General features: G+C 38.6%; 1 protein-coding gene across 1 annotated transcript in view; it reads right to left on the bottom strand.

Annotated features, from left to right (window-relative positions):
- hydin (HYDIN axonemal central pair apparatus protein) overlaps positions 1-17,595 on the bottom strand; it is a 77,346-nt gene that overhangs the window by 19,686 nt on the left and 40,065 nt on the right. The window contains exons 24-49 of the mRNA XM_065956585.1: positions 16,357-16,414; positions 15,830-16,039; positions 14,219-14,461; positions 13,955-14,129; positions 13,421-13,570; positions 11,731-11,860; positions 10,952-11,088; positions 10,088-10,215; positions 9,823-9,936; positions 9,219-9,299; positions 8,869-9,018; positions 8,559-8,798; positions 7,826-7,955; positions 7,194-7,364; positions 6,818-6,988; positions 6,424-6,608; positions 6,136-6,210; positions 5,188-5,371; positions 4,909-5,050; positions 3,773-3,929; positions 3,547-3,640; positions 3,296-3,410; positions 2,237-2,345; positions 883-1,080; positions 550-750; positions 34-257 (exon numbers count right to left, since the gene is read on the bottom strand). Of these exons, the coding sequence (XP_065812657.1) occupies positions 34-257; positions 550-750; positions 883-1,080; positions 2,237-2,345; positions 3,296-3,410; positions 3,547-3,640; positions 3,773-3,929; positions 4,909-5,050; positions 5,188-5,371; positions 6,136-6,210; positions 6,424-6,608; positions 6,818-6,988; positions 7,194-7,364; positions 7,826-7,955; positions 8,559-8,798; positions 8,869-9,018; positions 9,219-9,299; positions 9,823-9,936; positions 10,088-10,215; positions 10,952-11,088; positions 11,731-11,860; positions 13,421-13,570; positions 13,955-14,129; positions 14,219-14,461; positions 15,830-16,039; positions 16,357-16,414 (3,972 nt within the window). The remainder of the gene's footprint in view (positions 1-33; positions 258-549; positions 751-882; positions 1,081-2,236; positions 2,346-3,295; positions 3,411-3,546; positions 3,641-3,772; positions 3,930-4,908; positions 5,051-5,187; positions 5,372-6,135; positions 6,211-6,423; positions 6,609-6,817; positions 6,989-7,193; positions 7,365-7,825; positions 7,956-8,558; positions 8,799-8,868; positions 9,019-9,218; positions 9,300-9,822; positions 9,937-10,087; positions 10,216-10,951; positions 11,089-11,730; positions 11,861-13,420; positions 13,571-13,954; positions 14,130-14,218; positions 14,462-15,829; positions 16,040-16,356; positions 16,415-17,595) is intronic.

Genomic DNA, 17,595 nt, shown 5'->3' with positions numbered 1-17,595 from the left:
AAGCCCAATGTGCCTGTGTTTATCTTCAATTACCTCTGGCTGCGTTTAAGCTCCAAATTCCCTTGTAGTTGATCCTGTCCAGCGCTGCTAGATCTAGGGGAGACTTGCAGCTGAGGGGAGCGTAAGGGTTTCCGCTTTGTCTTGGCTGAAGGCCGTCTCTTGCTCTCCTGACTCTCTCTTCCTTTTTTATCCTTGTCCTTGGTTAATGCGCTCTCCTTATTGCTGCCCTTGCCGCGGCCTTTAACAGATGTCTCCTCCTGTAACGTGAAAAAACACAAACATCATTTGGATTTAAAAACCTGTGATGTTCATATTACAACATACTTTTCCCTTTTATTTACTGTACTAATTTGTAAACATTAACATGTGTGACTATAAAAGAGCTAATGATGAGCCAAGAATGTACTCCAAAATCCCTCCAAAACTGCCACTTCTTAAGATAAAATATGTAGCTTTCTTTTGTAAGATCGTCATACCATCATATACCTATGCTTTTTTGCCAACAACATGTGTGAAATGTGAAAACAGGAGGGCTAAATGAACCATTACCTTTACAACCTGTACATCATCCTCTGAATTCTTCTCCTCCTCACCCTGTTCATCCAACCCAGAGGTAGCAAGGAAGGTGAAACAGTCACAGATGAGTTGACTGTTTGACTGCTTCCTGTTTTTGGGGAATGGAACTATCGACAAGGTGGTGGAAGGAGGGATGGGTGGCCCGCTGGGTCCCAACCCTAAATCATCTAACACCTAACAAGAACAGAAAAGAGAAAAAGTGGTGATGATAAACACATGGAAAACCAAGGGATAGGTTATACTTTGGGAAGACACATTAAGGTAACTATACTGACAATAATAACAGAAATATCAGTAATGCCGTACCTCAACTAGTGGAGGCAGGATTCTGCCATTAAGCAGCTCTGTAGCATCTGGATAGTCTTTCCCTGTTACATTTAGCACAATGTGAGGGATGAAGTCCTGTGCCGACACACTGTTTCCAGTCTTGTCTGCTTCAGTTGGTGATGGCATGGGCGATAAAGCCTTACTATTGGCTTTCTTGCTCCTCTTAGAGACAGGGGTCTATGTACACAGGGCAAAGATAAACAAAATGGTTTGAATTCTGTTTTATTTTGTGGCCTTTGATGGCTTAATTAGAGATAGTACAGTGGATCGAGTCAAAAATCTGAAAGAGAGTGTGGGTAATGACATGCAGCAAATGAGCCACAGGTCAAACGACTCCTGCCTAGAAAATCATAGCCTCCGTACATTGGGCGTGCAAACTAACCACTAGGCTACCGGCACCCTCATTGATTAAAATCTTGCTTAGTAGTAATAATACAACAATCATGTCATGAAATAAAGTAAAGCAGCACATAAAAAGAGGTATCTTCATATTTCTCTTTAATATATGTCATTGGAAATAGATGAATGTACACGTCAAAATCCAAAAGAAATAAGCAGTTTACACCTTTAATCTGAACTAGAACTCTGCTGGGAAGATTCATCTACGTATTAATTAGTCTACAGAGCTTCCCATAGCACAATCTGTACTTGAAAGGTGCAATTAGATCCCTTTAGCTGCTAGCATAACAGGTAAATTTTACAATGTAAAAGTCAAGTTAGCATGACTGCCATCAGCTTGAGTCAGTGATGATAGGCCCCACACATGACTTTGCCTTCAAAATGTGTTGAGAAAAGTTATGTTTTCTTTTAAATGGAAAAAGCATCTCCATAAAGGACTAGCTTCCCTGCATGTAAACTAAACCTGCATGGAGCTTTGCCTTGCATTTAGTAGCAGGTCTCTGCTGCACTCTTTTGGACAAATTGAAATACAACACACCTCTACACCTTGTTTGTGTGTGTGATGTCACTATGTTCAGTGATAAAAAAAACAACAACCTCAAATTCATGCATTTTAACATGGCTTCATATATTATGATACAGTAAAGGATTATATTTCACTTTATTTTCTATTTAAGCATCTAAAATCCATGTAAAATGTTTCTGCAAAGCAATCTACAAACAACATTAAATGTTGAATCATTATTATTGAAAGTAACCATTATGTTATGTTTGGAAGACAGGTTTAGGGACTGAAGGTTTATTGAAAACTTCCAAGATTCTGACAATGGCAGGCAGTTTAAGGGAAGATACAGAAGCATATTTTTTTCCCCACTTTTCCATTAAGTTTTTAACTTAGTATTTAGAAAATGCAACTGTTAATTAGGAAACTCACATGTTTTTCTGGAACAGTCTCATCTGTCTCTGGGACCAGTAACAAGCCCTGAACTCGATCCCAGTGCTGTAGGATGTACTCCACCTGTTCCTGGCTCTGCTCGTACAGACTAAACAGAGTCTGTAGCTCATCCACACAGGACTGGAGAGGGAAGCAGAGGTGGATAATTCAGTAGACACAAAAAGAAGATAACATAAATAATCAGCAATTGTGTGAGGCTCATTCCATATGTAATATTATGTATATAATATGACTAAAACTACCTTTAATCACTTATTTAACAAGTTTTAAAGGGGACATATTATGTAAAAGCCACTTTGACAGTGTTTTTGAACATATATCTGGGTAACCTGAGTGTCTACCAACCCACAAAATGTGAAATAAACCCATCCAGTGCTTTGTTTGAGGTCTGCATAAGTCTTACAACACAGAGAAAAGTGCCACAGCCTAGAACCAAACTTTAGCTTAGGTCTGCCATTTTTATTCTCGCTAGCGAAGAAGTGATGCCTACGGGGAAAACTCAGGGGTCCTCGTTGCATTTAAAGAGACACACCCACCAAAACAGAGCGTTCTGAGAAAGCTGGTTTATACAGGGTAACAAACCTCCTCTGGTGCTTGATTCATGTTATATTTTGACCAAAGCACAGCACAGATGTTTCATTTAGACCACAGGGGACTGTTTGAAAAGGTGGAGAAGGAGGATAATATATCCTCTTTAACTGCGGCATACAGATGAGACATTGGAAGTTTTTTGTTAATTATTCCCTTGCTGTCATACACAACTATTAACTTTGTTGTCAACATGTTTTATAAGACCTAGAACATGATTCAGTTTTATGAAAATCCCCATTACACATAACTAATTAAACATTACACCACATCCTGTTTTTCTTGTCCCTAAATGTTTTGATCACAAACTACTGTGATGTTACTCAACTAAACTTTGTATTGGGAACACAAGGTCTTCATCATGAAGGCTGCCATCTAAAGCCTAATGTTTTAAAACAGCTTACAGTGACTTGTAGGATGGTGTATGGGGAAGTCACTAATTACGTTTACAATAAAACTACCTTTTCTTTTTCCAGCTTGTTCGTGAGTTGAGGAGACTCTTCTCGTACTTCTTTGGCCTCCGCTGTCTGCTTTTGTGAGTCATCTTCCTCTATGCTATGATGCACTATAGAAGCAAAAAGGTCAATATGTCAGCAACTAAACACCAAGTCCTGTAAACAATCAATGATGGTATTGTGTTCATATTATCCTGTTACCAAGATGTTAAAATAAAATGTGTGATTCTTTAAAGCTGCGTGCACCTTCATTTGGAATATGTTGTTCCCTCTGGTCCACAAGAGACTCTTTTGAGTTGTGACAAGAAGACATTCTCCCTCCATTTGGTGAATCTGTTGACTGGAAAGAAAGCGATAAACATTTCATATTCACAGTAATAAAAAGTGAGTGTTTGTGCTTATGGGAGCTTTCAAGTAATTTCTGTTCATAAATTATTTTGTATTTGTGTTGAAATGGGATAAATATACAGACCTTCCTTCCCTCCAGCAAGCTCTTCTTCCGAGACACTTCTTTTCTATCCTTCTTTCCACACTTTTTGTTTTTCTTCTTCAGCTCTTCTTCTTTCAACCTCTGCATCTCCACTTGCAGCCTCTTTTCTTCCTTCTCTTTCTTTATTCGCTTTAGCTCCCTTATACACAAGCAAATGCATAATTACAAAAACACTCAAACTTTTTAATGGTTAAAAAATCCCATTGTAGAGGGGACATATGAGCAAGTAGTAACAACATTAAGATTAAATTAGGACATTAAACAAATATACAGAAACATAGTACAATCAAATGTATCCTATTATCTTGATTTTCATGTTCCTTTATTGACACCTCTGTATATGGCTTGCTTTTTTGTAACTTTTATAGGCTCATTTCAAGACAGCTAAAAATACATTTCAGAAATTGTTGGGGTAATTCTCTTGCTACAATAGTGCCCTCTGCCCTCAGCTCACTGTCCAGTATCATCTTGTGCACTTGAGGCAGTGTTGTCTAGTCTATCCTGGCATACGATATTCTCTTGTAAATGGTAAATGGACTTGAGCTTATATAGCGCTTTTCTAGTCTTCCAACTACTCAAAGCGCTTTTACACCACATGTCACAGCTACACATTCATACCCTTTCACACACTGATGGTAGTGATCGCTATGTAGTATCATCCAACAGAAGTAACTAATCCATTCATACACCACCACTGAAGTAGCAGGAGCAATTCAGGGTCTGTTGTCCAAGGACACAACGGACATGTTGCTCAGCTGGGGATTGAACCCTCAACCTTCCGGTTGAGAGGCGATGACTCTACTAACTGAGCCACAGCTGTCTAATATGTATGTGACAGTTGCATTCCATTTACCAATTCTCAAAGGAGTTGTGATTTGCTTTAAATAGTTCTTTCTAAGCATAAAACCTAATGTCCTATCCCCCGTTCATTCAATAAATGTGCAACAGGTTGCTTGATTGCCAAGTTTAGGGTTGAAATGAAATCTGGACTATTTGCACCACTTAAATGACAGGCGTATTTATCAGGCTTCGATCAGGAATTTATCAAATCTTTCACCACCAAAACAGTGTGGTGAATGCCCTTAAAAACAAAAATCCCCCATTTGTCCAGGGACTACCTTAGTTTGGGCTGTTTTAACTTCTGCATTTGTTGAAGGTCAATGAGCTCTTTTTCCTTCTCAGACAGAGCATCATATTCTTCTTCATCAAGCTCCTTAAGCCACTGCTCCTCTCTGTAACTTCTCTCTCTCTGCAGAGCCTCTGAGGGACATACACGGACAGTTAAAATAAATATTTATCATCATACATCAAAACTGAAAAGAACAATATCATATTTGCTGAGGTCTGTCCTTTGCAACATCTTCATGAGGATTTGTGTAGGTGTGTGAGGTTTTTACCCTCGGTTTCTTTCTGTGCCCTCTCACGTGCTTTCAGAGCAACATAGGAGTCACACAAGTTGACTGCATAGATGTGTTTACGGTTATCCAGGGCCTTGAGAACAACTTGTAATGTGGTTGCTGCTGATTGAGTGTACACAGAGTGTAGGCCGTCGATCACTATGCCACGGTAACAATCACTTAGCTGTTTCCATGACGGCAGAATCAACAGAAATAACAATCACAAGAGAAAGACATAAAACACAAGAAGAAAAAACGTCAGTGGAACTCTTCAAATCTCTTCCTCAGACATAATAACAACATCTCTGTTAGTGGTTATTACGATAAAGATATATCACAACCAATGTACTTTGCAAGATATGTAAATATATGCCAAATATTTTCAGATCCATTCATCATTCTTTTTTTAAATTTATATTTCAGTGGAATTTTTGTCTTTGACATATTTACCCTGTTTTAATGTTTTTATCTATTGGCTCTGTTTTGTCTATTTGTGCCAAGATGCTCAGGGAGAAGTTTTGCTGTTTGATGACCATAGAGAATTTTGAATACTTTGAATACTATTTGTAAGTGTTGAGGGTGTATGCATGCACTTTTTGAAATCTGTCATAAGAAACATAGATATTATGGGATAGGTGACATTGTGCCCCTACAATTAACAGTTTTATCATGTGTCACAGAGTACCGGTACATAGAAAATATAAACTATTCATGCCATCATTTTAAAAGGAAACCCTTTTTTCAAGATTTACTGTTGGGTGTTTCATATCTTTTATTTTGAAATTCAAGGAGAGAGAGAGAGTGGGGAATGACATGAAGTAAGCAGCCACATGTTGGATTTGAATGCAGGCTGCCTGCTTAGAGGACTACAGGCTCTGTACTGTACATGGGGCGTGCAAATTAACCACTAGGCCACAGACGCTCCGAAAGGAAACACTTTTTGCTTACCTGAAATCTTTCCGCCAGGATATCTGCCAGTAGCTGTTCAGGCAAAAGACTACTAAGTGTTGTCATATCTCCTCCCTGAAGAAAAACCACAACAAAGGATCAGGTTTATTCCACACATTAATTTCATCATAGCTAGAATTTAAAATGATCATTTTATCTCCAGACTAAAATTATATTTTGCTGGTGTTTAAATTGTACAGACCAGTACTGAAATTTACTTCAATGAATGAACGGCTCAACCTGACACAGAAACACACCAGATGACCATAACAATGAATACAATCTTACCAAGCAGAGGGTGAAGCTTGAGACTGCAGCCTCCTGAAGAGCCTGGGCGTCATTGCAGCTGTCATCACCAGGTTTTTTAGGATCTTTTACGGCATCATGTGAAGCTGGATCCGAATTGGGAGATGGATCTGAGGCTTCAAAATGGGCTGCAGGTCCTAATTTTGTGGTTCCTTTCGTAGTCTGTGCTAGAAGCAGATAGATACATTTAATTTTAATATAACACCTTTGAGCTGGTCCTGTGATGTTTTGGGTTATTAATGTATGTAGAATTTGAATAGTGACTGTCTAAGAAAAAGTAAGAAGTCTGTCAAACTCAAACAGCAATTGTAATTCCAGGACCCACATATAATCCATATCTGTTTTTAAAGAGAAATGGAAAGTATATAACACTAACCAGCCTCCTCAACTTTCTCAGCGTACTCGGCAGCAGCACAGTCATAAAGCTGTCTTGCAGTCAGGCTAACAGGAGAGGTACCATTCATCAGAGCTTGTCTCAACACAGCATCAACACTCAGACACGTCCCTCCGTAGTGCCGTGCCAGAGAAGCAGCTGTCCTGCTTTTACCTGGAAAATTTGGAGGTACCAGATGCATGCAAACTTGAACAAATACATTGTCATCGTAGCTATGGATGTCTTGATTGATTTTTTTTTATTTCTTTCTGATACTCTTGGTCTTACGTATTTTATTGAAATATCAAGAGTGGGCAAAATGTGTGACAACCTTTCTTCTTTATTAATGCTACAGAGTCAAGACCTTTTAATTGTTCACCTGTCAGTGGGGCTCCATACACAATAATAGCAATGCCTCTGCGGTTGCGTGCTGCCAGACCCTCTGCTGAAAGGTCAATGCACATGTGGCGAGCAATTGCTCTGGAAACAGGTGTCATCTCAAGCTGCCCCAGTCTCCCACTGCTTCCCTCTCTTGTAATCTCTGAAATGACTGAATGCACACAACACAAAGATTTAAAAAAAAAACTGTAAGTGAATGCAGTTTAACTGAAAGACTAATGCAAGTGTTTTTAACTAACAGGCAAGACTATTGTAACACTCTCCCTTCTGGTCTTCCTGAACATTCATTAAGTCAACGGCAATTAAAATTAAATTCTGCTGCAGAAGTGCTGACAGATACCAAAAGGTATTTCCATTATCATGTCAAGATCTGCATCTGAAATAGTTGTACTCACATAATTCTGCTGGTTTCGCCCTGGAAGTGTCTTGTAATGACATCCTTTCTTCATCATGTATTTCATCAGTTCTAGCCATTTTTTCATCCAGACCTGGCTGCAGCACTGCTGCACACCAATTCAAATATATAGAAACAGGTTAACACTGATACAAAATGAAAACAAACAAGCCAACTATTTAGTGCTTGCATTTGAACAAGGGTGTGAATAAAGCTACCTTCATCTTTCAGTTGGGAACTGTACTCCTTGTAGTAGTCGAGCAACTCTTTAGGGAGACTTTCACCAGGGGCCCTGGGGGGAAGCAGTAATGTGTTGTTCTCATCATAACCCTGCATCAGACATAGGATCTGAAAGGGATCAAGATGTGAGGAGGGAGGAGGGAGGAGGGAGAAAGAAACCAAAACAGTAAAAGGAAGGATTTAAAAAATACAAACAGAAAAAAACATGAATAAACAGTTGTAAAGCACGTGAAAAAGGTAAGAAAAGAGACAAAACTAGTCTAGAATAGTGATTTACTTTTTTAGGGCAGTTTGTTTTTCAAACGCAGTAAGAGAGAAATGAAAAACATGACAGAAAGTAAATCAATTGCATATTTTTAAACAAACTAAACGACCTGTAAAAGGAAAAACAGTTGTAATATGATACAACACATGACCGCCGACTGCAGTGATCTACAAGACAGTTACTCTGTATAAGGAGTAGAGGAATCAATGTCAATGATGAAATGGTATCTTCAGTATCATCATCTTACTTTTTGAATCCCTTCACTCCAACTTACTCCCTCCTCACTTATCCCTTTGCAATCATACAGTTGTCCCATATACCACTGTTACAACTGACAAAGAAAATGTTATCCTCTGAATTTCTTTTTAAAAGCTTTTGTGTTGTCTTTAGGAATGTGTATTACAGACCTAATCAGTGTTTTGTTCTGCTAAAAAAAGGGGATGTACCTTTTCTTCCTCAAGATACTGATTGTCAAGTTCCAGGGAGTAGAACTCAATGGGAAAAGAGCAGGGGTTTCTGACTATAACCTCAGCTTCAGATTCAGTGCTGAGAGGCAGACAAGGCTCCAGCTCCAGCACTGGCGGGCAGAACTCAAGTCGTGGTTTCTCAGCCTGCCCATAGGCTTTGATGAACAACTGCTGGTTGCTGTTAGCCACATGGACAACAAGCTGTCTGTTGTAGGAATGCTGCAAAGACATACAACTGTTTAATAAGTGTTTTCAATATGCGCTTTGATAAACAACTTAGGCTCCTCACCTCCTCAACAGGGCTGAACTTTATCTGGACATTGACACGTTCACCAGGAGACAGTATGCCTGAGCTTGGAAACATCTCAAACACCACTGGCGGTGGTCGCTGCTCCTGCAAAGCTTTTTTGCGCTGGTAGAGTGGAAGAAACTTATCAACCTGAGAGGGAACAAGGCAGGTGTCATCCTCATGCTGCTTTGTCTTAGCTTAAATTATTTTCAATAATATTCAGAAAAATCTGTTTCTCCATGGATGAAGATAAAAGATTCTAGGGACATGTATATCTTGTCAAGTGGATACTTAAGTACTAAATTAATTGGAAAAGTTAATTAAAAGAACCATGAAAATACTTTTTATACCTTTCTGAAAGGTTTCACCTCCTCAGTGATGCTCCAGTGGCAGGGCACAGCCTCATTATTGGACAGCTGTATTGTCTTCATCTGGTGGTGAATATTATATTGCACATGATTTAGCAGGCTTTCAGCAGCAGCCTAAGGGCCTTGTCATGTCACTTTGATTGATATTGATTTTCAGTAAATGCAAAGCCTTTATGATGTTTCTAACATCACCTATCATAGTTTTGAGCTGGTGGCTCTTCTGTGAGGAGGTATAATCCAGTTAATTCACTTCAACTGTGTTAGTATTAGACAGAACAGTCCTTCAAATTATACACGTCACATAATTTGGCCACAAGATGGCACCAAAGTGAAGCAGCATAATGATGCTCATTAGTGCTCTCAGTTGTGTTCTGACCTGCTTTCCAATTCTACTACTTGTACATCTTAATTACATTAAAAATGGACAGTTACACTAATGCTTTTTTTTTTTTTTACACTGAATTTGTTTTTAATGATGTTAGTTTAAAAAGTATATGACAGACTTGCATGTAATTGAACATTGCAAGAATGCTTTGTAAGGCTTCCTAATTGTATCTCGCCATTTCATGTAATCAAGCTGCATTACCTGACACATGCCACACTGCAAAGTGTCAAACTGCAGAGTATCTGTTGAAGCAGCGATTGCGGGCAAAGTCACTGCTGCACACAGCCGCACCTGAACCATTGGACCGCCTGCAACCTGCATAACAAAAGACAACTATATCTCAGGAACTGGGCAAAAATACTGCTCGTAAAAAAAGACCAACTATGGAGAAAATGTACACTGATTTAGGAATATTTATAATAATTGCATACATGTACATGTTTGTGTACTGTCCGCCCATGTGTACCTGTATTGGCATGACAACACTTGTGTCCCCCATCTTCAGGTTGGCTCCATTGGGGTCAAATTTAACTGTGAAAGAGTTTGTCTCTCTGCAGGGCAGGTTTTTCACTCTTTCAAAGTCTGCACTGAAACCTTTCATGAAACAACAACAAAGACATAAGCATTTTTATTTTACAAAGGCAACATGTTGAACATCATTAGAAATAGTTTGACATTTAGGCAGGAGACTGAAGATAAGGTCAATACAACTGTCATAATGTTTAGATGAATATGCAGGTGTATCCAGGAGGTTGTAAGCTTAGGTTATCTTGAACACTGAAAGCAAGAGGAAACAATCTATTGACTCTGTCAAAAGAAAGGACCTCAAAGTCTCATTTGGTTTATTTGTTTCATCAGTACAAAAGCCAAAGTTCAAGTTACAAGCTAATGTTTCAGTTCATTTTGCACGTTAGATTTTTTAATGGAATAATTTCAGGTTGATAGGTTACAAGTAGATACTTCAGGAAGTTCTTTCTAAAAGTGCTCTGAAGCTTTCCAGGCTCTCCATGGTGTTTTATTTTCTCTCATCTTTTACTTTTTTGACAGAGCAAGGCTAGCAGTTTCACCTTTCAGTTTGTTTTTGAGCTTAGTGTGGCAAACCTTGTTATCACTGTTCTTCAATACTTTATGGACAGATAAAACAGTAATTACAAGTTTTCTGAGTCTTAAAAAACCTATTTGTTAGTTAATTTGTATTTCTTATAATATCACATTATAAGTTACAAGTTTTTTTCCGCATAGCAGTCATAGTGTTATCATGAGGTATTGCACAAGACCCATGATAAAGACATTAAAATGCTTAAGCACCTTGTTTAAAGTATTTTCTTACCTGTGGCAGCTAGACATTTAAGGTTGGCTTGGAAGGACACTGGGACAGACCCAGTGTTTGTGATATGAACAGTGTGACTGAGTACTTTGCCTGGAATTACAAAACCAAAATCCAAGACGTACTCTGGGAGCACAAACCTGTAGGAGTGGAAAGAGATAGAGACGGAGACATTAATAGACATCATGTCAGACTGGATATTTCTCTTCTTTAGCATGACTTCGCAGTATGGAAGTTTGATGAATTACCAGGATTCAATACTGTTGACTAGAAACAATTGAACTCTGTTCAACTGTTCAACTCTGTAAGTGGTAAATGGAAATGAGCTTGTATTCTGCATCGCTAGTCTTCAGACTACTCAGAGTGCTTTTACATCGCGGATCACACCTACACATTCACACACAGATGGTAGAGGTTACGATGTAAAGTAACCATCAGTATTAAATAATCCCATTCATACACATTCATACGCCGCCGACGAAGCAGCAAGATCAATTTGGGGTTAAGTGTCTTGCCCAAGGACACATCAGTTGCAGGAGCTGGGGATCGAACCCCCAACCTTCCGGTTGAGAGATGACGGAGCAATTGTGAAGTGTTTTCTGACTAATGAAACAAAACTCTGTACGCTGATTCAAATAAGCTGCCAGAACAAAACCATACCCAGCCAGATATTAATTATTAACACAAACTCTTTGAATTCCACAACACAGTTCTCTTTTCCTTTCAGTAAGGGGACCATCTGTTCAACCAAAATATGTACGAGTTTGTGTGTTTGAACGTACTTGCTGAGTTTTTGCCACTTTCTGGGGGAGCACTGTGAGTCACTGAGCTCCAGCAGGCTATCAGTCAGAGTGAGAGCATTCTGTTTGACCAGTGCTTTCTCGACCTCCATGTGAAGCAGCTCTTCATACTAGAGGCAGCAAGCAAAAGATAAAAAAGTAAAAGGGACAAGTCATAAAAAGTATGGGCACATAAATACTCAAAAGAGGAAGAAACTAAAAGCAATACGCAGCACAAGGCTAACTGGGAAGAAAAATGCCTTAATAACATTTTGCAAGTCAAATTAAAATCTATTTTGTATACATAAAGTACAAAATGATGCACAAATAATCAGTTTAGATTGGAAAATATATATTTTTGGATTTGACTTGACAAGATTCAAGGATTAGCAACACACAATAGTGTTACAAAGCATGGTCAGTTTAGATTACAAATTCAATACAAAAAAAGATGCTAAATAAATCTGAGAATTTCAAATTAAGAATGATCAATAGTTTCTATAATAAAACTTTACATGTACAATTTTGGTGTTTTAGACAAGAGTGGTTATTGAAGATAAAAACAAAAATATTTCAGCTAGTCTGATTATCAGTTATTGATTGCCCCCATATTTATCATATAAACTCTTTAAGTTAATATTAAGTTAATATTTCTTAAGTTTTTTAGATGATTTTTACTTGAACAAGTTTATTTTCAAGAAATCTCTACTTTTAACTCTCTGGAGACTCGTAACTCTTGTAGCAGCTAAGCATTTTATTCCTAAGAGCCTTAAACATGATATAATTGTTAACATATCCAATATGCTATATTCTATTCCCCTTCCTGAGGTATTTTGCTCTGTTCCCTTCAGTAAGGATTTTTTTGGCGCAGACACTTAATTTTAAGATGTCTTAACATTATAGTATAGTATTAGCAGTATAAAGTGGATAACCCATGTTAAAATTGCAAAGTCTAATAAATAATTTCGCCATCCTTTTATTTTTTTCTTTAAAGACCACAACCACAGATGGAAAGTCACTTTGGTCAGAAGGGGTTTGTTGACAGGGAGGTAATGATTCTTTTATCTATTTCGGAGATTCTCTTGGGCAACACAGTCTTTATCCTTATCTGCTGTAAAACATGTTTGCATTGTTCATGCCATTGCTAAGGGGAAATGTCTGGTATATTGCTTGGGTAACGCACTAAACTATAAGTAAATACTCCTAGGATGAACAGAAAATAGGTTTTCTTTTCACTGGAATTCAATCGTTCTCGTGTACCCCCTGGAAAATCAATACACAGATAAGAAGCAGGGAAATCCCTGCAGAACAGACTGGTTACTCAAAGCAGAGATGTAGTTCCTAAACTCCCTTACTTAAAGTATATTTGGAATGAGTCCACTATAAATGTTGGCCACACAGATTTTTATACATTTCCTACAGTTTCCAAATATGAAAATGAATACTCCAGTTGAATTAAGAAAACATAAATGTAGTGCTGATGTGGACTACTAATCTCACAAGTTCAACTCTCTTTTTCTTTCTTTAAAAAAAAGGATTTTCACTACATAACATACAGCATTCCTGCTTGTAACCATAATTAATCAATTATGTATCAAAAATATGTTTTGGGGATCATTTCTTCATCTTAAAAACAACATTTTGTAAAAAAGACAAAAATCAAAAACAAGGTATTCATTGAATAACATCAATGGGGTTAAGTCACTGACGGTGAGAGTGCCAGAGTCCTCTGTAGTTGCTTCTCCTCCATCAGTGGTATGGCCGTTCATACCCTCCTCTCTGATTCTATATGCCTCCACAGCTGCTCTGGCCTGCTGCACCACATCACTGTAGCACTCCTCTGCTGCAAGAGAACGCGAACGGGCGTGACACCAGTGCAGAAACAACGATTTGTACTTGTGACTCAATCTTTATAAGCATGTAGTGTGGGCTCTGCTGTGTAGCCGACTCTGTTCTCTAACAATGTCCTTGATCAATAAACATTTACATGGTAGAACATTTCTGCTGTTTCTGACATGGACTATGTTTGAAAGTTCAGAAAGCTTAGAAAGTTTATTTTCCAATGCACGTTGTACAACAATTGTTTTAAAAGGTATTGCCTGTATTTTGGCAAGAAAGAATGACATAGCATAAGATTTTTAAAAAGTGCCTGGTAAATTGTTATAATTTGTCACATTGAGTAAGGATTTGATCATGTCAGTGTTAACAAGTGCATGTCTATACATACAAAGATTCTGTGGCAAGTTGAGGCTGATCCTTGGAAACACTCCCTCTCCAGTAAGAGTGATCTCCTGTGGTGGCAGGAAAGCCACCTGCAGCTGAAGCCGCTTCTCAAACACCTCAGGAACTCCCGGGAGGTAGAGAACACGCAAGCATTGCTCTGCATCAGCATCAATGTAACCCTGACACACACACACACACACACAAACTGAATAACTCATAAATTATGAATTAACCTACCACAGCTGAAATAGCACAAAGATGATCTCACCATGTTGGGGATGACCATTGGCTGGCCGGGCCTGACCTCCTGTCCTGTCTCATTTTCCTCATTGTCTTTTTGTTTCTGTGCATCTTGCTGCTGCTCAACCTCTTCCAGGGCCTTCATCCATCCCTTTGCCTCTTTATCTGCCTCCTCCTCATCCTCCCTTTGAAGGTCAATGATGCTGAACTTGAAGCCAATCTTGCCAGTATTTCTTAGGGTAACCTCAGCCTCCCCTACATGATCGAAAAGCTTGAAATTGGAAGCGGAGATCACCTTTAACACTATCATCTTCACTTAAATCACAGTAATGTGTATATTTCTAAATGCTTGCAGAACTGCTATCTTATACTTAAGTAAATCTTCCCCACCCAGGGTTTATTATGGTTAAAAAATATATTGTAAATGGACTGTAGTTAAATAGCTTTTCTAGTCTCCCAACCACCCAAAACACTTTATGTTTACATGCCACGTTCACCATCACAAAAACACACGCTCATAGACTAATGGCTCGAGGATGCTATGTAAGGTGCCCATCAGCGTAAATTAATCCCATCTATAAAAATTAACTTGCCACTTTGCATGCCAGTAGGATTCAATTCAATTTGGGGGTCAGCATCTTGCCCAAGGACACAAAGACATGAGGACTGCAGATGGACTCAAACCCACTTCCAACTGAGAGATGGCCGACTCTCTCACTGAACCCGACTGCCCCAGGTATGGGCAGGGCCTTGAAAAGCTGATGTGATGGGGTAAACTGTTTTCTACAAAAACCTAGAGAATTCCTGTTTCCATTTGCATCTTCTTGGTTTTGATGATACATTTAATTGAAATATAGCAGGAAAGAAAATTTAAAGCACAAGGTAAAAAAAAAAAGAAAGTTGTTTGAAAGAAGTTGTTTTTCAAATTCTGTCACTCAAAATCTATCCAAGTGCATGCAGAAGGAGTTTTTTTTTCAGGATGAAGGATAAATCTGATCATTGTTATAGGAAAAGAACACAAAGGTTAAGAGGGAGGAGGAGCATTAGCAAAAGAGAAATTAGGCAAGAGAAAGTATTGTGCTGAACCGACAGGAAGGTCAGAGAAATGTTCTGCTGAATTGCTCATTCCAACTAAATCAAAAATCAATACGTCCTTGTTTTGAATATCAATGATAAGTCCAGATGGCCTGCATACTTAAAGAAGGAGAGGAAGAACAAAAGACCAAAGTGGGAAAAACATTCAAAGTTAATGAGATTCTTCATGTCCATTTTTTGTGTAACTCCACTCCTCGAATGTATGGTTTGGCTTTTACAAAATGCATCATAACATACAATTGACTGTCAAACAAAATATCCCTCAGGATAATATTGTGTGATAAGTGTATTTGATAAAAGCACTCCAAAGATATTGAAACTCTATAAAGGATCTATTGTCACACACAGATACAGCAAACAGATGGCAAAGACGGAACAAAGACATAAAAAGTATAACACGACTACAAGGAGCCAACCAGCAATTTCTAACACCAGTGATAACCCTCAACTTAGGCTCAACCATCTGTATACACTCATCTGAAAATATTTGATGTGTAGAGCTTGTTGGAATAAATCACTTAAAAAAAGGACCCTATGTACATACCAGCAGACCAAAGCCAACGTGGGTAGTGTCAAGGCTGTAGCTGATAACTGATGCTTCTCCTCTGAGTGTGATTTCATATGTAGGCCCCTCCTCTACATGGCACTGCGCTATCAACTCTCTGCTGACATTTTTGTGGCCATAGAAAGAGAATGTAACCAGCTGCTCATCCCCAGGTTGCAGATGACCATATATTGGTAAGACATCAAACACCTAAAAAGAGAACCAGTGGAACCTTAAACAAGTATAGACTTTTTTTAAAGTGTTTCACAGAACTTGAATTGAAGTAATTATTTTGAACATGTAAAAAAGAAAACTTACAAAAAGGCAGACAGAAATAAATGAATATGTGCAAACAATATCGTACAAAAGAAGCTTTCAAAGACTTGTTACTGCAATTGGTGGTGCAGTGGTGTATGTGCATGTGGTCTACCTCCAGCACTGCAGCATTGACACATAGGGGAAATGAACCTTGAAAGGCTGGTAATGTCAGGAAAACCCTAAATGTTTACACGAGAGCATTTGCCTACCTCTTCCACACGTGGTGTTCTCTCTGCGCTGCTCGGTTCATTTGCATCAGGACTGGGGCTGAGAAGGAAAATGAAAACAGTTTTTTAAAAATGTTTTAGAGGAACTGAACCCCCCTTCAGTATACTGCTCTGTCTGTTCGATAGGAAAATATTGGAATAAGGTATCCCTCATTACATCAAATATGTATTAACAATACAAATCTAATATATAGAAGATAAGGATATACAGTATATCGAAGATAATAAATAAATAAAGTCAAATCTCCATGAAAATGCATAATTGAAAGTCTCACCATGTCCATGAGGTGGACTATTAAGAAATGTACAAAGAAAATGCAACCAGATTATATAAGAAGCTGTGGTATATCATATACATCATTAACACATAATGTAATACTGAAGGAAAAAAATAATCTTCAACATCCACACCCCGAACAACTCTGACTCTTATTTTCTCTTTCTGTTCTTCTCTCTCCTTCCCTGTGGGATCAGACTGTGTGCATCCATCAAGTTAATTAAACAGAGTGTTCTATAATTAAGAGGAATTTTAATAGGCAAGCAGCAGGAAACAGGTCAGGATAGATTGCAGTGAAGTGCTGAATAAACATGGAAGAAAATGAAAGAGATTTAGTGAGTGAAGCCATCTCAAAGCTGGCTGGACAAGTTCTATATTAAATCACCAAACAGTAGCTACGTTATCACCAACGTGTGTGTGTGTGTGTGTGTGTGTGTGTGTGTGTGTGTGTGTGTGTGTGTGTGTGTGTGATGATGTGTGAGCCTCAGGGTGTGAATACATGTAAGGCAGGATTGACATATATTTTCCACAGTGCTGTTGTATCAATTTAGACAGGGTGTATAATAGTTATCAAGCCAGCAGGGGGCACTGTTGTATGGTCAGTATGGGGTAAATGCTGTATTAGAGGACAGGCTGGCCTGATGTCGGGCCATGAGAACATTACTAATTAGTAGCCCCAGCAATGTAAGGTGGATGGGTGAACAAGTACTGTAAGTCGGTGTCCTTGAATGCTCACTGCAGTTCCGATGGATGAGAGTTTGTAATAGTCAATAAACTTATTTGTCCCAACATGGAATAAGAGCTTTTGAAACATGGGTCCTATAATAAAGAGTTTTAAACCCACTGGTGTGGAGAGAGGAACAGATGGTGAGACAGCAGTTGATGACTCTGCAAGAGCTCAGCTCAAAACAGAAATAGCCTTTCTCTGACACCCTCACATCTGT

This window comes from Labrus bergylta, chromosome 7, assembly GCF_963930695.1.
Source record: "Labrus bergylta chromosome 7, fLabBer1.1, whole genome shotgun sequence".
NCBI classification, from domain to species: Eukaryota; Metazoa; Chordata; class Actinopteri; order Labriformes; family Labridae; genus Labrus; species Labrus bergylta.
Note: the sequence above shows the minus strand (reverse complement) of the source record. Positions and strands in the feature narration are given on the sequence as shown.